General features: G+C 54.5%; 8 protein-coding genes across 8 annotated transcripts; 4 read left to right on the top strand and 4 right to left on the bottom strand.

The window, feature by feature from the left end:
• The first annotated feature begins 125 nt into the window (after window positions 1-125).
• BKA58DRAFT_92568 (uncharacterized protein) lies at window positions 126-2,830 on the top strand. The gene is made up of 2 exons (XM_046176209.1): window positions 126-1,415; window positions 1,472-2,830. Exons 1-2 carry the CDS (start codon window positions 410-412, stop codon window positions 2,620-2,622), a joined length of 2,157 nt encoding a protein of 718 aa, XP_046029111.1. The 5' UTR covers window positions 126-409; the 3' UTR covers window positions 2,623-2,830.
• On the bottom strand, window positions 2,555-4,555 carry BKA58DRAFT_92469 (uncharacterized protein). The gene is made up of 3 exons (XM_046176208.1): window positions 3,719-4,555; window positions 3,169-3,668; window positions 2,555-3,085 (listed from the first exon to the last, which is right to left on the bottom strand). The coding sequence occupies exons 1-3, from the start codon at window positions 4,396-4,398 to the stop codon at window positions 2,895-2,897; spliced, it is 1,371 nt and encodes a 456-aa protein (XP_046029110.1). The 5' UTR covers window positions 4,399-4,555; the 3' UTR covers window positions 2,555-2,894.
• Window positions 4,556-4,996: 441 nt separating this feature from the next.
• On the bottom strand, window positions 4,997-6,232 carry BKA58DRAFT_465982 (uncharacterized protein). Its single transcript, XM_046174986.1, has 5 exons — window positions 5,952-6,232; window positions 5,663-5,892; window positions 5,589-5,609; window positions 5,460-5,534; window positions 4,997-5,408 (listed from the first exon to the last, which is right to left on the bottom strand). Exons 1-5 carry the CDS (start codon window positions 5,972-5,974, stop codon window positions 5,314-5,316), a joined length of 444 nt encoding a protein of 147 aa, XP_046029109.1. The 5' UTR covers window positions 5,975-6,232; the 3' UTR covers window positions 4,997-5,313.
• A 1,250-nt stretch (window positions 6,233-7,482) lies between these two features.
• BKA58DRAFT_376862 (uncharacterized protein) lies at window positions 7,483-7,915 on the top strand. The gene has a single exon (XM_046169558.1). The coding sequence runs from the start codon at window positions 7,528-7,530 to the stop codon at window positions 7,750-7,752; it is 225 nt and encodes a 74-aa protein (XP_046029108.1). The 5' UTR covers window positions 7,483-7,527; the 3' UTR covers window positions 7,753-7,915.
• A 580-nt stretch (window positions 7,916-8,495) lies between these two features.
• On the bottom strand, window positions 8,496-10,022 carry BKA58DRAFT_332122 (uncharacterized protein). Its single transcript, XM_046168180.1, has 2 exons — window positions 9,883-10,022; window positions 8,496-9,831 (listed from the first exon to the last, which is right to left on the bottom strand). The coding sequence occupies exons 1-2, from the start codon at window positions 9,883-9,885 to the stop codon at window positions 8,647-8,649; spliced, it is 1,188 nt and encodes a 395-aa protein (XP_046029107.1). The 5' UTR covers window positions 9,886-10,022; the 3' UTR covers window positions 8,496-8,646.
• Window positions 10,023-10,141: 119 nt separating this feature from the next.
• BKA58DRAFT_92410 (docking domain of Afi1 for Arf3 in vesicle trafficking-domain-containing protein) lies at window positions 10,142-12,838 on the top strand. Its single transcript, XM_046176204.1, has 2 exons — window positions 10,142-10,943; window positions 10,990-12,838. The coding sequence occupies exons 1-2, from the start codon at window positions 10,234-10,236 to the stop codon at window positions 12,713-12,715; spliced, it is 2,436 nt and encodes an 811-aa protein (XP_046029106.1). The 5' UTR covers window positions 10,142-10,233; the 3' UTR covers window positions 12,716-12,838.
• Window position 12,839: 1 nt separating this feature from the next.
• On the top strand, window positions 12,840-14,147 carry BKA58DRAFT_92411 (uncharacterized protein). The gene has a single exon (XM_046176205.1). It carries the CDS (start codon window positions 13,089-13,091, stop codon window positions 13,965-13,967), a length of 879 nt encoding a protein of 292 aa, XP_046029105.1. The 5' UTR covers window positions 12,840-13,088; the 3' UTR covers window positions 13,968-14,147.
• Window positions 14,148-17,068, bottom strand: BKA58DRAFT_92422 (acyl transferase/acyl hydrolase/lysophospholipase). Its single transcript, XM_046176206.1, has 3 exons — window positions 16,644-17,068; window positions 15,741-16,588; window positions 14,148-15,690 (listed from the first exon to the last, which is right to left on the bottom strand). The coding sequence occupies exons 1-3, from the start codon at window positions 16,890-16,892 to the stop codon at window positions 14,328-14,330; spliced, it is 2,460 nt and encodes an 819-aa protein (XP_046029104.1). The 5' UTR covers window positions 16,893-17,068; the 3' UTR covers window positions 14,148-14,327.
• Between the last annotated feature and the right edge of the window lie 545 nt (window positions 17,069-17,613).

Raw genomic sequence — 17,613 nt, 5'->3', positions numbered from 1 at the left:
GACATGCGTGCAGCAACACCACATACGTGCATCCTCGGCTCAGTCAGCATGCGCCACCAACCACCACCACTACCGCGCACATCGCATTTAGCCTGACGGTTCACTCGCAGCTAGTAATCTTCTTCGGACTCCGAGGAACGCCTTCGCAGTGCCCTGCATCGCCCTACACCAACCCACCCATACTAACCCGCATGCCACCCACAGCACGGGAAGTGGAGGAGCCATCTCCAGCCTGTACCGACGATCCAAGGCAGCACTGGTTCTGTTCTACGGCAAAGATCGAGTGAGTCTAGCTGGAAGACCTGTCTAGAAAATATTCCTCTGAAGTTGGAGACAAACTCTTCATTCCTTCCCGTACTATCCTGTTGCAACCCCAAGCATCCTGCAACGCTTCTCACACCCACCCACCATGGACTTCACAAACGGTACCAACGGTATCAACGGGCACACGCCCCCAAACTCACAACCCCTCAAAGTAACAATATGCGGCGCTGGCATCGGCGGCCTCAGCGCAGCCATCTTCCTGCGTCAACGCGGCCACACAGTAACCCTCCTGGAAGCCTCACGTTTCGCCAACGAACTCGGTGCAGCCGTACACCTCGCCCCCAACGCCAACGGCCTCCTGCGACGCATGGGCTTAATCCCAGAAGCCCATGGCGCGGTAGCATGTCGTCTTATGACGCAGATGCTGCCGAACGGCAAGGAACTCTTTACCGTGCCGCTCGAGCACGACGCAGCGAGGTGGCAGCATCCCTGGCAGCTTGCGCATCGTGTGAGTTTGCACAGCGAGTTGAAGAGATTGGCCACGTGTGAAGAGGGGGAGGGGAAGCCGGCGGTTCTTAGACTGCGGGCGAAGGTTGTGGATGTTGATGCTAAAGCGGGTGTTGTTGTACTAGAAAACGGGGAGAAGATCCAGAGCGACGTTGTTGTTGGCGCGGATGGTGTGCATTCCAAGACAAGACCCCGGATTCCTGGTGCGGAGAACATCAAGACTTTTGGGAGTGGGAAGAGCGCGTTCCGTTTCCTGATTCCTAGACAGCGGGCGTTGGATGATGAGATGACGCGCAAGTTTGCGGAGAAGGAGGGCCATCTCGTTATGATCTTTGCGAGGGATCGGAGGGTCGTTGTGTATCCGACGTCGGATAATACGTTGTTGAACTTTGTTTGTATTCATCCGACGGCTGAGAGTCAGATTGATCCAAAGGAGCCTGGGAGTAGCGATTGGCAGAATCAGGGTAACTTGAACAAGATGTTGGATGTGTACAAGGACTTTGAGCCTGCGGTACTCAAGTTACTGGGTATGGCGGACGAGGAGACGTTGAAGGTGTGGGAGTTGCTGGACATGGAGCAACTGCCGACCTGGACGGAGGAGAAGCTGGTCCTTATTGGCGACGCCGCACATCCATTTACACCTCGTAAGTCCCGCCCTCTCTTCATGACTGTAACGACAGCCAAACTGACCGTATCGCAGACCAAGGACAAGGCGCAGGCCAAGCCATCGAAGACGCCGCCTCCCTCGCCGTCATGCTCCCCCTAGGCACACCCCTCGACTCCATCCCCGCACGCCTAAAGCTCTACGAAAAATGCAGATACGAGCGCGCCTCCACCATTCAAGAATACTCCCGCGTAGCAGGTAAAGACCTCGGCAGCGGCCCCCCAGTCGACCCCCACAAGTTCACAAACTACAACTTCGGCCACGACGAATGGGACTACTCCAGCCAAATACTCCGCAAATGGGAGTGGGAAAACAAGAAAGGCTTGTTCTGGCGCATGCCTACGGCCTTTGGTCCGATGCCCGGGCCGAGGCAAGACTTTGAGGGACGGCCGAGAGATGGGTCGAAGGCTACGTTCAAGACTGCTAGTATCAAGTTCAAGACCAGCCGAACTGTGTTGGAGAACCTGTTGCCGACCGAGAAGTTGAAGTTTGCGGCGGCTGATACGACTTGCTATGCGAGTTTCGCGGTGACGCAACTAGACAACCTCGAGTGGCTCGGTGGCAGGGGTTACAGTCATTTCGGACTGTATATCCACGGCATCCAGCACACGAGAGCGGATGGCGAGTCGGTAACGGGCACATACCTGCCTGTCCTGTTCGAGAATCTGGCTGATCCCATACTGAGTGGAAGGGAAGAGCTAGGTTTCCCCAAGCTCTTCGCTGAGCTCGATGTGAAGAGTGATGATGGCAAGTGGACACTAGACGCAGGCTGGATGTCATCCAAGTTCTGCAGCATGTCACTGTCTGGGCTGCAAGAACACTCCACGACGAATGGTGAGGCGCCCAGACTCTCTCCGCCTCTTCCGAAAGACGAGGGGCTCTTGTTGCACAAGTATGTACCGGCTACTGGTAACATGGGTAGCAAGGAGCGCGGGCAGGCGGATGTGGAATACACCGCTTTTCTGCCGGGTGGAGAGGATGCGAAGACGGTGGAGAAGAAGGTCGGACGGACGCTGAAGGCAAGCTCGGCTGAGATCTCTTTTGATGCTCTGGACTGGAAGGCGCTGCCAACGCTGCATCACATCGTCGAGAGACTCAAGGAGGTGCCCGTATACGAGGTCATCGAGGCGAAGGTAGTCGAAGGTACAGGTGTAAGCGACGTGAGCTCGATCCGGAAGCTAGCATGAGCTGTTCCATTTGTAGCTATTAGCAAATCTCGTAGTCAGCATAATCCCACCAACTTCCAAGTATCTTCCCACCTGCAATACTGTAATGCCTTTCATTCTTCATCTATCAAAAGGCCCCCAACTCCTACAAATGAGACAAGCGCTTGTCCTGAAGCTATAGATATAAATGGGGTATTACCAGAGTCTCCATCTATCAGTTGCCGCCGCCAAAAACACCTTACTGCCATGCCATATCAATGCAACAAATACAACATAAGAAAAACAAGTGATGATCAATGCATCTCATCCGCAGAGTCGGGAAACATCGAGTCTGTACTGGTTTCTTGGAATACCTTCTTAGGCGCCGCCTTTATTGGAGTGCAATCTGACCAGTCTGACTCTGCCGGCGGTTCCGGCACTGTGCTGGCGGAGGAAGGATGCCAAGAAGGGCGAATATATGCCTCCGAGTCCGGGACATCCGCGCCTGTATTGGGTCAGTCGTAAGCCCTGCAGAAGACTCGCTGAGACAGAACAGCCCAGGGAGATACGCAGGGAGGGTCTACGCACTCGCCACGCCCAGACCCTCGCAGAGTCTCTTCCTCCACTGCCCGCAGACGTCCTCGAACCCATCTAGCACATTTGCACAAGCCCGTTTTGCCTCCCTCTCTTTGAGCCGTCGGTCCCAGTCTCCATGCTCGATGTATTCCTGTCCCTCTTGCGTTTTCTCGTTGTCGCGTTTCCAGTCCTGCAGTTGTTCTTTGCTGACTTTGAGCCGTCTGGCAGCATTTGCCGTCGTTTGTCGTGACATGTGTAGGGTATCGCTGACGTTTGAGAGGTGTTGGATGAGTTCGCGGCTGGAGTGGGTGAGGTGGGAGATGGCGACGAGCGGATCGGCGGAGGGGTGGGGTAGCAGCTCCAGTGTTGTTTGTATGATAGGTAGAAGTTCGTCGATGTCTTCCGGGTCGGGAAGGATGGCGAATGGGCCTGAGAAGGACACGGCGATGGATGTAAGGGTACGCGATTGGTGTGTCAGATGTGTTGTCAGAGCCTCATGGGCAGTCTTTAGTCTGGGGTTTGTTAGCAGTATGACTGGATTTGCCTGCGGATCAGAGCATACCTCGTCGCTCCATTCTCCATAGCAATCTGGCTGCCAAGATCTCGGAGTTGCTGCGTGACCCTCTTCACCACCTCGTCTGATGCGCTCCCATTCTCCTCCATGCCTCTCCGTGCCAGACTCTCAATAGCCGCCATCCGCGCGTCGAGCGCTGGCGATATGCCCTCATTTTCCAGGTCAGAGTCGTCACCGTAGTCGGAGCCATCATACAGCGACCGTTGCCTTGTGTGCTTTTTCGTCTTAACGGCCGACCCTGGACTGAGGCGCGCCGGAGACGAGTCCTGCATGGCAACCCCACTATCCCGCACACCGTTGAGGCTAGCTGCGCTGTCGACTCCATAAGAGCCGTCGTGTTCTACAGCTGTGCCGATGTTTTCGTCTTGTGCTTCGTCCAGTTCCTCGCCATATTCGCCCTCCATGCCCTCGTCATCATCGTCGTACATCTCACCGAGCTCGTCGGCCAGGTTGCCCAAGCCATTGCCGTCTCCTCCGCCGTCGAATTGGTGCGCGGGGCTGTGTTCGAATTCATGCGAGGAGCGCGGTGTTATGGGCGAGTAGCCGGAGTTGCGGCGGGTGAAGGACTGTCGTCTCGACGAGGTGTTGTGTGACATGTCTAGGCTGGAGGGGTGCCGACGGTGCGAAGACGCAGGCCGTTGGGTGGGAGTGCTTGGAGGAGACGACATGGTGTTGTCGTGGTATTGTGATAGTCGCCGGTGGTCCGAACACGTCGAAGGCTCGTGAAGTCGCGGAAATGAACAAAGGCGGACCGCATTAGGAGTCCCCAGTCGGAGATCTACGCGGGAGTGAACCGTGAACCAGGGCGCGCAATGCGCGTCTGCCTCTCAGCACCTGCACGACGCGGCTCTGCCCTGACAAGCCACCAAAGGGCTATGTAATTGCGCTGGGATAGGAGGTCGCTGTGGCGGGGTATCGGCGTGTTGACGGCCTCAGGACTTCAGCGATGGTGCGGCCTTGGCTGTGGCTGCGGAGATGCGCCTCAGGTACCAAGTACGATGATGCGTGATGATGAGTGGCTTGTGCCGCTTAGCGATAGAGCGCGTGCAATGAAGGCGTGTGGGAAAACAACGATGAAGCCTCGGTTGCCGCCCAGTCGTCGAGCCTGGTGTTTGTTGACGCTTGCCGTGTGTTTGGAATTAGTGGCTTGCGCGAAGCTTGTGGACCCTTTCTTTGCACGAGTGAAAGGGGTATGGGTATCCTTGTACCAGGTGACTTTGATACGATGACGCTCGTATTTCACGCACATACTGGTATGCAGCAGTTGTGTATTCACTGTTGTAGTAACGACCGTGGATTCTTTATAGCACGTTTTGCTTCAGACACATGTCAGACAGTACGACCTTTTACATCCGAACGCTCTCCAATGCTGTAACCTTAACCCCAAATACTTTCAAGATGGGTATCGCGTGCGATCATCCTTAGCTGGGCCGAAACACGCTCACAAACTCCAAGACGCCTGCACATGACCTTACTCATGCCGCTATAAGTACTGCCATATAACACCCATGCAATTCAATGCCCACAGAACTCCTGTAATGCCCCCATAATGCCGCTGAAATGGATGTCGGGTGTGTATGCGATTATTGCGCTGGTTTGGTCTGCTCGAGAGTGGCGATCTGCTTCTTCAGCTGTGTGAAGAAGTCCTGGCCGGTTGGCATGAGGTGTGTCATGGTGCCTGGTCCACGTCAGTATGCCAGTCTCCATTGGTGGTTCGATGACGCCTTACCTCCTTTGCCCCATGCGCCAGTGCTGCGGGTCGGGACAGAGTCGCCGGGGACCTTGTGGTATACCGAGGGTTGGTCTGGAAGCCTGTTAGTCCTCTATGTATGCGCGCGAGTGATGGAGAGGTTCGTACTGGCTGTGCTCTCAAGGTACTCTGCAGCCAATTAGCTCATGTAATGTCATGATCCAGCAATGCCATAGACATACTCTTCTTGAGGAAATCCTTGACCTCGTTCGCGTTGAACTCCTTCACAGGTACGTGCTGGTCAGGCTGAGCTTGGACTGGTGCAGCTGCGGGACCTGCTCCCTTGCCCTGCTTGGCTCCCCAGACGCTCCCCGTGGGCGCTGGCATGGCCTGCTGCCGGCCTGCATTGTCCTTGGTGGGGGTGTTTGCGCCCGAGTTGGAGTTGCGGTTGGCTTGACCCTGCCGCCGCCAGCTGTAGCAGTCGTCAGTATTCGGAAGCTCCCACAGCTTCGCGTGCGCATTCAGACGTACCGATTTTCACCCGGGCCACTCATTGTCGGTAGGAAGCTACGGTGGGAGGCGAGGAGGGGTCGGATGCAAGATATAAAATGGTGGAAGCTCTCCAATCGCTCATGCAGCGCGCGAACTGCGTCTGTGCTGCAACGTCTAAACCAATGGGCGCCCTATGACATATTATATCTGCGACCTCTTTCGGCCAGCTCACCAGTGCTAGCCGCTTTCAGGCCAATTTCAACACTATTCACAGCCATTATCCAACGAGTGGATGGCAATTTTTGTAGCTTTCTAATCCGCGCCGATGTGTTGTACATCACGTGTACTGTCCTCCAATGGCAGAAGCCACCGGACGTGTCCAGCCTGCGCTAGCTACAGGGTTCTCAAGGCCTCCATCCATGCATGAACCACGGCAACGGCTCCTAATGGACGAACATGTTCTTTGTTTCCCATCTTTGCTCACCGTCATTGTTCATGGCCCGTATCGGGATCGAGTCGGCCGGCTTGAGAATGGAAGAGGCTGGTACGTTGTGACATCAGCCCGAACATTCATCGCCGAACGTAGCCCGGTTCAGGTTTGCAGAGCCTCAACGTAGGAAGAGACGACCGTTATTTTGCGTGTTACGAGTTCGGGAAGAGATGGGAATACTTGTTCCGATCCAGAACTCATCTCAATCGCGAGATGATAGACACAGCATCCTAGTGACATCATGTCCAGGCCGGGCATCATAGTCAACACTATGACGCCCTTCACCTAGCGCCCTGGTCATGAGGGAAGTGGGCAAATTAGAGACAGGCCTGCGGTGAGAGAAGAACCTCATCTGTGGCAGGCAGGAAGCATGTACTTCCGTAGATTGTATGCACATGCGAGAGACAACCAAGTGATAGCGGAGCCTCCACCTCTCCTACTTCTTATATCTGAGTTCACTTACCGTTCTCTCACTTGCCATACAACCCAGTCGCTACTTTCGCTGTTCAAGACACACTCATAAAAGCTTCTGATCTATCTCTTCTCAACCTTCCAAGAGCCAAACTTCCACGATCTTATTCACAGATACGAGATACTACCAAGATAAGAGGCTTCCCTGTCAAGTTTATTGGACTCGCGCTCTACATCCATGACCTACAGTCAGGCACTTTGACATTACGTCACGAACGACCCAACAGAAAGCCAACGGTATATGTACTGGACGAAGAGGTTTTCGAAGACGGCGCATATGAGAAGACCGCCGCAACGCTAGAGCCTGGTCTTGAGGCAAGCGCGGTAGGGTTGAGTCTGCGACTGATAACGAACGACAGGGTCCTCAAGGTCACCTTCGAAGGCGAGCATGGCGGTGTCGTAGACTGGTCGTTTCACGGCATGCAAGGCTCCAATATAGGTAGCATGACAGCTTGCGCCTTCACGCAGACAATGTCCAAAACTTTGACAGGCTGCAAATGCGCGGAGATGCTGCCGCCACAACTCTCGAACAGCACTATTCAGACAGTGAGCAGCGACCCCATCCCAGAACGCATCGCTCAGCCTTTAGCGTCAAGTCCTAGTATAACATCGACTACCGAGACCTGCCCTCTCAAACGCAAAGCGACAGAAGACATGGATCAGCCTACACCTCACAAACGCGCGAAAAGCTCGCCCAAATCTCACCCATGGCCGAACCATCTGTACATGACATGTTTCCGCACACATCCCTTCTCCAAGAGCGACATCAGGACTTTACATATTGACCTCATAGTAGGCTCAGTGTGGTTCGAGGACTGGTATGGAAAAGCACATGCACGAAGCTTCGAAAAGAAGCAGATCTATCTCCAGGATGCATGAAGTAGATTCCTTCAGTGAAAGGATATAGATCTCTTTTTCATGTTTTACATCAGAAACTAACACGTACTATCATCCAGCGTCCAATATTTCCCTCACGACAATGGCATCAGAACCGGCGAATCCACCCACAACCTCAGAATCGCTAGACTAAGAAACAGGAACGGTCCAGCCGAATCAGCCGAACCAGCCCCATTGCTCGAAGCAAGCTGTTTTGCTCCCGGTTGGCAGATATGGGGATCAAATACAGATACAAGTCCAGGTCCCGAACCCATTCCCACAATCGAAGATCAAACTAGAGAACGGGAGAGCGGCATTACACGCAGTATTCCGTTTTTCCTTCCCGCCAAGACAGAATGGATTATAGGGAGAAACACAGAAATTTGGATGGCGAGGAATGGCCATACTACTAGGCTAGGGGTGGTCGTGCATAGCAAATAGGGTGATGGAGAGCGTTCTGTCTTTTGAAAGATACGAGAGCCGTTGCCAGGCCTTGGGCAGATTGATTTTGATCGAAAGCGACTTGTATGTCTGGTGCCGCGGTACTTTGGTGAAGCTCGACAGTACGTGTCTGCAGCCCAGATACTTGGAGTCTTTGGTACGTGTATATTGGGCATGCATTTTGTATACATTGAACCCCGAGCTAAATAGCATCCGAGTAATTGAGTATTCTTTCATGAACATGCAATTGGGTTCAAGAGTAATGCTACTTCAGCAGAAGAGTCGATGAAGCAGCTCAAGACAAAGTGCACACAAAACGTGGACATATGTATCTATTAACATGCGCTGCTCGTACATAAATCAAATACTCATTGGTATACATAAAACCGCACTTGCCTGCGCATAAAGCCAAACTCCCAACTCAAAACGATACCCAATTGTACTCGCAGGATATATCTACGCCGGTGCAGCAGCGCCCTCGCCATTCTCCCCACCATTGCCATTCCCACCCGTAAGACTAGCCATAAACTCCTGATACCTAAACACCTCGGTTCTATTACCCAAACTCTTCCCCCCCTTAGCGAAAGCCCTCCGTCCACTAAACCCCTCAACAACCATATCGATCTCCCGCTCCGTCAACTTCCTCTCCCCAGCTTCAGGCGCAGTATGTAACAGCGCGTCCTTCAACTCCGCCAAATCAATCTGCCCATCGTCGTTGTCATCGAAGGCCTCGAACGCAGCCGTCAATTCGTTCTGGTGGGAGAGGTTGCCAAGGAGGTCGGAGAGCGTTGTTAGGTAGGTGGCTAGGTTGATGGACTGTGCGCCGTTGAAGTATGTGGAGAGTTGGGAGGGGGTGGCGGAGAGGCCGAGTTGGGATAGCATGTCTGCGACGTCGGCGGAGTTGACGTGGCCGTCGTCGTCGCGGTCCATGACGCTGAAGGACTCGCGCATGCTGTGGAGGAGGGGTGGGGGGAGTTTTGAGAGGGCGTCGCTGGAGGCCATGCGTTGCATGGGTGCTGGTCGCGCGTTGCGTTCTGCTGGCTTGTAGTTCTCGGCAGGCTTGTAGGTCTCCACGGGTTTATACGTCTCAACGGGTTTGTAAGTCTCGACGGGCTTGTAGGTCTCGGCCGGCTTAGGCTCCTCAACCGGAGTATAGGTCTCGGCTGGCTTGAAGCTCTCGATCGGCTCGGTATTCTCGATAGGCGGCGACTTCTTCCTACTGAAGAGAGGCGGTGGTGCGTCATCCCTTCCAGCGGCCTCAAACTTGGCTGCAATAGATGATGTGCTTAGAGGGCGCACCGTCATCTGCGAGGACGAGGATACGTTCCGCGTTGGCGAGACATTGCGTCCAGGTGAAAGATTTCGAGAAGGCGAGTTGGGCGCTTCTGGGGTTCCTGTCGTCCCCCGCGTGTTCAGCCAGGATGGCGGGTTTTGCGATGGATTGCCTCCAATGGACAGGCGGTTGGGTGTTTGCGCGGGGGATGTCGGAGTCTCTTTTGGTTTGAGAGGCGAACTGTTCGGCGTCGATGGTCGCAGGGTAGACGGTGAGCTCTCTCTGATGGAGCCTGGTCTCCGGAAGGGCGACTGGCGCGGGCTGTTGAAGGAGAGGGGAGAGGGCTTGTAGGGCGTTGGTGTTGTAGACTGCATATCTTGATTAGTCGCATTCGTACAGTTCACAAGGGCCCAGCATACCATGGTGCGTATATTCGTTTTGGTGGTGTCGCAGGTCGTCGCGTTGTTTGGTGTTGTTAATGGGATGGCCTAGCAACCACACTATCGATAAGAAGGTATGGGTAATTGGCGTGGGCATGCAGGGTTCGTTCACTCTCTGCGGGCAGCATAGCGGGTCACACGCATAGTCACAGCTCCGGATACTATGCGGTAGCCATTCACGCTCCCAGATCCACAGCTTGCTGGGTCAATTCCCCATCTCCGCCAGCTACAGCGCGTCATGTTGTTTCGGAACGGTTACATTAGGCTCCCCCCTAGCGCCGTCGATCGATAATGTAGCATCGGAGTCGCCAGGTGCCCGTACAGAAGAAGATGGAGACACTCATGGCTGAAGTAATCGCACAGCGGCCAAGCGGGCCCAATGCCGCTCAGCCTGTTCCGCTGCAGCGCCAGCCTTCCTTCTCCTCGTTTCCTCCCTCGCGATCGCCCTCTACCCGCAATGGCCACCATCCGAAAGCTCGCTCCCCGCAACCCCCCATGCTCCGCGAGGGCGACGAAGACGACTCGATCCAGTCCTCGCACGACGAGTCGTATCAGTCCTCCATGGCCGCCATTCCCAGTGGAGCCGCGAAACTGCGCTCGCAATATCCCGCCGATGCGGTTGAGAACCATGTCGAGTACATCCTGGTCGCCTCGTTCGACATTGACCGCGGCTCCATCATGGAGCACCAGTACCCGGCGGCTATCAGTGGGGACGAGACTATGCTAGCAGAGCTCATGTTGCCCGATCAGGCCCACGTGCGCAGTCAAGACTGGACTATCTTTTTCCTACACAAGGACACCACAGCCGAAGAGGAGGAGCGCGAAGCACGGAGAGAGCGCAGGAGAAGGAGGCGGCGGCGGAAAGAGGGCCTGGAAGATGAAGGCGACGACGACGCGACTGCCGGCACTGAAGAGCAAGACGACGAATACGACGACGGAGACGACGACACAGAAAGCGAAGGGGAGCCAGACCCCGACGGGCCTCCACTGGTCTATGTCTTGAACCTGGTCAACACCAAGCAGGACAATACAGTGAAGAGGTAGGAGGAACATCTCCATATCCTTGGCAAGACTAATACTATGCAGGGGTGCCATCGTCAAGGCCATGGCTATATGCACGCGCCATCCTTTCCTGCACATATACAAGCCTCTGTTACTGCTGGCTCTCGAGGAATACTTCAGAGCACCTGTCCTGGACACGCTCGAATCTCTGTACAACGCACTCAATGCCATGGATCTTTCCCTTTTGCCGAGACTGTCCCCGCTGGAGAACTATGTGCTTGGCGCCAGCGATGCCAAAGACATGTTTGTGGAGAAGTTTGAGCTCATGGTTCGGCAGCGGAAGAAGCTCGACGCGGCGAGAGACTCTATCGAAACCTCTTCAGACCCTCAGTCGCGGAAGAAGATATACACTGTCCCGCGAGACACCCACGAGTTCGAGTCCAAGATCAACTACAACGGCATACCCGTTCCTGTCAAAATACCCACCGCTCTGAGTCCAGAGACTGTGGGCGATTTCTCCTTGATTAAGCTCATCCAAACCTTCTCCGCGCCTCATGCGACGCAACCTCAGCCCTTCGCTTTACACCCACATCTAACTACGAGCGGCGCATTCACACACCCAATCATCGTCCTCGTCAATGCTCTCCTCACACAGAAGCGCATCATCTTCATCGGTCATAATCGCCCTTCAGGCGAGGTCGCGGAAGCTGTGCTGGCAGCATGCGCTCTAGCCTCTGGTGGCATTCTCCGTGGCTTCGTTCGCCATGCGTTTCCATATACCGACCTTACCAAAGTAGACGACCTGCTGAAGGTACCTGGCTTCATTGCTGGTGTCACCAACCCTGCATTCTCGTACAAGCCCGAGTGGTGGGATCTGCTTTGCGATCTGCCGACCGGTCGCATGAAAATCAGCAATCGCATTGAGACGGCATCACCCACCGAGGGGTCCATGTTCTTCCAGCAACAGGGCCTACCGTTGAATGGACCAGGTGCACCACCAGCCTTTGACGGCAAGGGCGGCGGCGTCGACCCGACCGGCGATACCCAATTTATGGACAAACTTCTCGAGAGTATCGCCAACCGTCACGGTGAGAATGCCATCCGAGCGAAGTGGCGTTCGTGGGTGCTCAAGTTCACCCGCATCGCGGCCGCTTTCGAAGAGACGGTCTATGGCGCTTCGGCATTGTACATTGGCTCCCACGAGACCGACGTTGGCGCATATGGTGTCTCGGGACATGGCTACGTCTGGCCAGACGAGAACCACAAGCTACGGGAGCTCGCTGCAAATGTACATCGTATCGAGGGCTGGCGCAACACAAGGAGTTATTACAGCTGCGTTCAAGATCTAGCGAGACACTGGAAGAAGAGACCAGTGCGCGGTCTTGATATGGCCCACCAGCACGACAAGCTGCGCTGCTTGAAACTCACGCACGATCAATCTGCGGGCATCTATCTTGCACTGGCGCGATGTGTTGAAGAAGCGGGTTCACCTAGTGAGAGTGCGAATGCCTCTTCGAGTGATTTGTCCTCCATGGCCCAGTCACTTTCCATCGCGAATGACTCTGAGCGCAAAGCGAATTCGCAGCTTCAGTACGACACCATTCTGCAGCTGCTCTGTGTGATCCCAGATGCCGGTCTCTTCTATCTTAGTCTAGGCTTGTTTCATCCTAGACAGGATGTCAGGATGGCAGTCGTGCGATTACTAGAAAGAATCATGGACCACTCTGCTGGTCGGCACTACTGGGGTCAATTAGGACGTTTCGCCAAGCTGGCATTCTTCAGAGTGAAGAGGGAAGAAGCGCAGAAGTAGTTGGGAATATGGTAGGAGTTCAAAGTGTTGGATCGCACCACGGGTATAATTCGTGTCATGGAGTTTGTATATGTTGTAACGTAGATATCTGAATGAATGAAATGAAGTACACATGGAGTGCCTAGCTACCCTCATGCAAACTAGTCGCCATGCAGCAAAGTCACGTCTGTCCCCAGACACGCTACGAACCGTTGGATGCACGCGCATCCCTGTATCGCATCTCATCTCCGCCTAAATCATACTCGCCCAAAATTTCCCGCTTCACCCCTCGAAATGCGCACGCCCTAGTCGCCGTGTCGCAACGCCAATCTCGCCCTCCTTACACCCTCAGACGCTTTGCGCATGCAGTCTATGTGCCAATTGAACAGCGACAATGGCTTCAGTACCACCGAATGAACCCCCAGCGGTTAAGAAACGCGGTCGCCCGAAGAAAGTCGTAGCCGAGAATGCGGGGACAACACCTGCGGTCGAAGCGAGCAAGGTGGCCGTAAAGAAGGTGACCGCGAAGCCTGTTGGGAAAGCGAAGGCTGCGGAAGTCAAGAAAGAGAAGAAGACGGTTGCGAAGAGCGCAAAGACTGTTGCTCCTGCTGTTGCTCCTGCCGCGAAGAAAGACGCGCCTCAATCGCCAATTGCGCCCGAACAACCCACGCCCGTCACACCCTCCACAAGCAAGATATTAGAGGAGGTACAAGCAAAAGGGACGTTAAAGAAAGCACAATCAGCGAAGGTCGTGGAGAAAGTAGCGTCGAGTACAGACAAGAAGACAGCGCCGCCACAATCCCAGACCCAAGAACCGACAACAAAACCAGCGCCAGCAGCATCTACGACCACTCCTCCTTCAAATCCGACCACAAAACCCACCTCCCCACGCCCAACAACAATCCCCCTCCCCTCGCACCCCACAAAAGCGCCCTCACCCATCTCATCACCACCTCCGAACCCATACCCACGCTTCTCCAAACCCACACCATCCACCCGCCACATACCGCCAAACCCCTACCCAACCAGCATCCGTCCCTCGAATCAACAAACACCGCCACCGCCACACCAGCGACAACACCCCACGCGCCTCATCGAGCCCACACCAGACGTTAGGCTACCACCTAAATACAAGCCCGCGTCGCGCCGGGTCACAGCGATAATGGTGAGCTTGCCGATTGTGCTGGTGTTTGGGTATGAGTTGTTTGAGCGGTGGAGGGGAAAGGAGGTTAAGCAGGTTTTTAGGGAGACGGAGAAGGAATTGAGTGAATGATTTAACGGCGGGTGGGTAATGATGAAACCTGTTTGGTAATGATTCGGTGATGCGGGCGATGATGATGACGAGTAATGTTGGATTTGGATTGTGTATTTATACTATTTATACGGTCTGGTCTCTGCTACCTCTTATGTATGTTTATAGAGATACGGTACACGAAAGGGGTATCACTACTCTTGTGTACTGTCACTATTCCAGTCTACTCTCTTGAAACGTGCGGATCCCTATCTGGTCTACCTTCCATGCTGTTTGAACAAAGGAAACTGCGAAAGAAGATGGTAAGAGGGCGGAAAGAATGTAAAAGACTATGTATAAGAAGGGTAATCGCGAAAAAGACATCAAGTTCAGCCATCCATACTACATGTAACTCTTCTTTCTCAGGAGCATGCCTCTAGTCCCTGAGGGATCAATCGGCAAACCCGATGCACTACCGCGCCGGCTACCAGGTCTACTGGCAGATGGGGAACGTGTTGTGCTGACGGGTTCTACGTCCAGTATCGGTGGGCCTACACTGACATCGGGTGTAGCGGGTCCTGGAGGGTGGAATAGGCGCTTGTACCGCAGCTCTGGTGAGCTTGGTACGTTTGGGTTGGAGGAGTTTCTTGCCGCCGAGGTCATGGTGAGGTTAAACAGCGTGTTGGTACGGCGACTGAGCGGACTTTGAGCGGGCTGTGGCGTGGGCTGTGGAGCAGCTTGCATCGTGGCTTGAGGGGTCGAAGGCCAAAGGGCGGGACCGGTGAATGTAGGTGACGTAGAAGGCGAGGGTGATGAGAGCCTGTCCGTGGTGTCTGACTCGGGGTCGGCGAAGTAGTCGTGGTCGGAGGTGTCATTGGTAGACGACATGGGATCGAGTTGAATGGTCTCGGTCCACTGACGCCTTGCATTGTTTGCGCCGTGAGCTTGCTTCGCGACGGAAAGCGGTTGTGAGGACGCTCTCAAGGCTGCGCGAGACAAGAGAGGACTGGTGGGTGCAGACTTCCGCAGCACAGGACTAGGAGGCTCCGTCCTGAGCTCGAAGCGCGTCATCTTATGTGTCGATTTCGCTCGCTTTCTCTGAGCGAGATCATGATCCTGAGAGCTGGTCCGCCTCATATTGATGTCTTGCTGTGAAGGTGTAAATACAAGCCGTCCTTTGAGCTTCTGGATCGTGTCGTCCAATGCGAGCTCGATAGCGACATGATTTTGTATCCGCGAGAGCTTCGGCCATGTAGCTCGCTGTCCAGTGAGCATGCATCCGACCATGTACTCTGGCGTGGGGTTGCTCAACACTCTAGGGAAGTCTGCGTAGTTAATCTTGGGGAAGATGTTGATGTCGCCTGAGTACCTCTGGCTGAGTACCGAACGTCCTTTTGTGACAAGATTTGGGAGGAATCCAGTATCCGCTAGCTGTTGGAGGCGGTGCATTACTTCGCCCTTGCAAAGACTAGCTGAGAGACTCATCCAACCGGGACCAGTGACGGCATCTTGCTGGGCTTCTGCAGCAACAATCTCCTCCTCTTTCGCCAGAAAGGGAACAACGTGCGGGTTGACTTGCGAGACAATGAAGTGGTTCACATTGAACATTTCGGCCAGTCGGGTCATCGGTAAGTCGTTATCTACTGAGCCATCGATCCAGGTCGCGTCGGGGTTTGGGTCCCAAGGTACTTCCTGTCCGGTCTTTGGGTCCTTGGCCAGCAAAGAAGCCTTTTTGTATACTAGCGGAACTGAGCAAGACGTACATCTATGTAGAGTTAGCATAGACATAACACTCCATTGCTTTCGTGGACTTACACTGCTGACCAGATCATCACATTGGGCGCTGTGATGTAGTTGAGGAGTCTGGGCAATTCGTAGAGCGACGAAGTCGAAACAGGAATGTTCAAGATACGTCGAGTCCGATTATATGCTTCTTGAAAGGTCAAGTCCCCGAGCAGATCACGCATAACTCTCATGAGATGTGCAATGTCAAAGAGAGCTCCAGACTTCATCAACCGCATTGCTTTGTTAATCATGCTTTCTGGGTGATCCGGGCTTTCGAATACGTTCAAATCTCCAAAGCAAAATTGGTGCATAACCTCCGGGATCTCTGCATCAGTCTTTGCACATAGGACTGCACTGACGATGCTTCCTGCAGAGGCTCCCGATATAATGCGTGGGAGAAGACGAGCGTCCCAAAGACCCTTAACGACGCCAATGTGGTTCATGCCAAAAGTTCCACCACCTGAGAGTAACAATGCGCTCCGCCCGAATGATTGACGTGTTTGAAGCAGTTGGTCGACCAGTCGCCGCGGCTCGATAGGACACTGATCTCCCTGCTTCTCCGAGACGTCCAGCAGAGCGGCCATGGTTTGCTGCGCCGACTCGATGTACCTCTCGATCAAACGCTTGGTCCCAATGTGCGAGTGCTTGTACAGACGCAGGTCGCCCATGTCGCCCAATCCGCGTGTGAGTGTGGTCCTAATCAGGAACAGCATCCTCTTCACGTCGCAGCTCATGCGAGCGTCGTCCAGCTCTTTCAGTCGGGCGGCAACCAGATCCACATTGTATTCCGGCGTGTCGTCCTCTTCTTTCCAGGCTTCGTTTCCTTCTAAGATATCGAGCTCGGTCGCGGCGGCTTTCCATTGGTCGTATGTCTCGGCCTGCGCGGCGATCTCGTCAGCATGTGAAAGGGCACGACCAATCTGAGGAACCCACGTCTTTCATGTGCAGGTACAGGACCTGCCTACGATTTGCTTCCGCAGCATCCACGGCTAATTCAGGAGCATGGTAGTCGCCCACTGGGTCGCTCAAAGCACCTAACGGGTTCCTGGCCAGCTGCACAAGGGGTCCGAGGAAGCCACCATGGCTCTTGCTCTTCCTTATGGATTTCTGCCCATTTTGTCCTCCTCTTACGTGCAGTCGCGTACTGCCGCCTGTAAAGATGGTGTCAGACAGCAATGACATTGAGCGCCGGTGCACGCCATGCGCGAATCCTACGGAGCGTGGCTTAGCCGGTGGGAGGGGGATCGATAGATCGAGGTGTTGTATAGGCAGCCTGCGGTGGTGTCGAAGTAGGGGAGTCGGTCTTCAGGGAGTCTGTCGCGATCAGGGAAGTCTGCAGCCTAGTAATAGTGCTTTTCGAGAAGACGCGGTGTAGGGTGGCCGGAGATGGTCAACTGCGGGTGGTCATGCGCCTCGGTCGCGCAAGTCGCGGAAGGTGCGTCACAGGCTTGCCGCTTCAATACTTTTGCAATGTTGTCGCCGGAAGACGAAACGTGCGCGAGAAGGGTCGGCATTGACGCCTTTGAAGTATTCGATGCGTGCAGCGCATGCTAGGGAGCGTGGGGACATGCGCATGGTACATCGTCATCGGCAAGGATCAACTAAACAGAGCCGGCGAGGGTGTCGCGTCGGCAGTAGTCATCAACCGACGCTGATACGACACGCAACTTCCACCTGTACCTGCAGGTCCAGTGTTGGCAGACTACTGCACATGCACCATGGATCATGTGTCTTACGTGTAGCTGGCATCAAAGGCCGAGTGTCCTCTGACCACCCGTTGCTGTGCTCGACTCCCAAGAGCTCTTGATTGTGAACTGTGGGCACGCAGCGTTAGTTCGGAAAGGCCGTATAGCGCCGCGAATAGTTGCTCGTCCGAAATCGCGATCCCGCGCTGCAGACAGCA

Source organism: Alternaria rosae (assembly GCF_020736505.1).
Source record: "Alternaria rosae strain MPI-PUGE-AT-0040 chromosome Unknown BKA58scaffold_2, whole genome shotgun sequence".
NCBI lineage: Eukaryota > Fungi > Ascomycota > Dothideomycetes > Pleosporales > Pleosporaceae > Alternaria > Alternaria rosae.
Note: the sequence above shows the minus strand (reverse complement) of the source record. Positions and strands in the feature narration are given on the sequence as shown.

Excerpts from the sequence above, each read along its gene's own strand:
- BKA58DRAFT_92411 (XM_046176205.1), top strand. The coding sequence starts at position 13,089 with ATGGCTTCAGTACCACCGAATGAACCCCCAGCGGTTAAGAAACGCGGT.
- BKA58DRAFT_92422 (XM_046176206.1), bottom strand. The coding sequence starts at position 16,892 with ATGTCATTGCTGTCTGACACCATCTTTACAGGCGGCAGTACGCGACTG. Across the intron at positions 16,589-16,643 it reads TGTACCTGCACATGAAAGAC|GCCGAGACATACGACCAATG; the intron begins GTGGGTTCCTCA and ends ATCGCCGCGCAG. Across the intron at positions 15,691-15,740 it reads GTGATGATCTGGTCAGCAGT|ATGTACGTCTTGCTCAGTTC; the intron begins GTAAGTCCACGA and ends AACTCTACATAG.
- BKA58DRAFT_465982 (XM_046174986.1), bottom strand. The coding sequence starts at position 5,974 with ATGAGTGGCCCGGGTGAAAATCG. Across the intron at positions 5,535-5,588 it reads GTACCTTGAGAGCACAGCCA|ACCAACCCTCGGTATACCAC; the intron begins GTACGAACCTCT and ends ACAGGCTTCCAG. Across the intron at positions 5,409-5,459 it reads TGGCGCATGGGGCAAAGGAG|GCACCATGACACACCTCATG; the intron begins GTAAGGCGTCAT and ends GACGTGGACCAG.
- BKA58DRAFT_92410 (XM_046176204.1), top strand. The coding sequence starts at position 10,234 with ATGGAGACACTCATGGCTGAAGTAATCGCACAGCGGCCAAGCGGGCCC. Across the intron at positions 10,944-10,989 it reads CAGGACAATACAGTGAAGAG|GGGTGCCATCGTCAAGGCCA; the intron begins GTAGGAGGAACA and ends AATACTATGCAG.
- BKA58DRAFT_92568 (XM_046176209.1), top strand. The coding sequence starts at position 410 with ATGGACTTCACAAACGGTACCAACGGTATCAACGGGCACACGCCCCCA. Across the intron at positions 1,416-1,471 it reads CGCACATCCATTTACACCTC|ACCAAGGACAAGGCGCAGGC; the intron begins GTAAGTCCCGCC and ends ACCGTATCGCAG.
- BKA58DRAFT_376862 (XM_046169558.1), top strand. The coding sequence starts at position 7,528 with ATGGATCAGCCTACACCTCACAAACGCGCGAAAAGCTCGCCCAAATCT.
- BKA58DRAFT_92469 (XM_046176208.1), bottom strand. The coding sequence starts at position 4,398 with ATGTCGTCTCCTCCAAGCACTCCCACCCAACGGCCTGCGTCTTCGCAC. Across the intron at positions 3,669-3,718 it reads ATGGAGAATGGAGCGACGAG|ACTAAAGACTGCCCATGAGG; the intron begins GTATGCTCTGAT and ends AACAAACCCCAG. Across the intron at positions 3,086-3,168 it reads CGAGGGTCTGGGCGTGGCGA|GCGCGGATGTCCCGGACTCG; the intron begins GTGCGTAGACCC and ends GACCCAATACAG.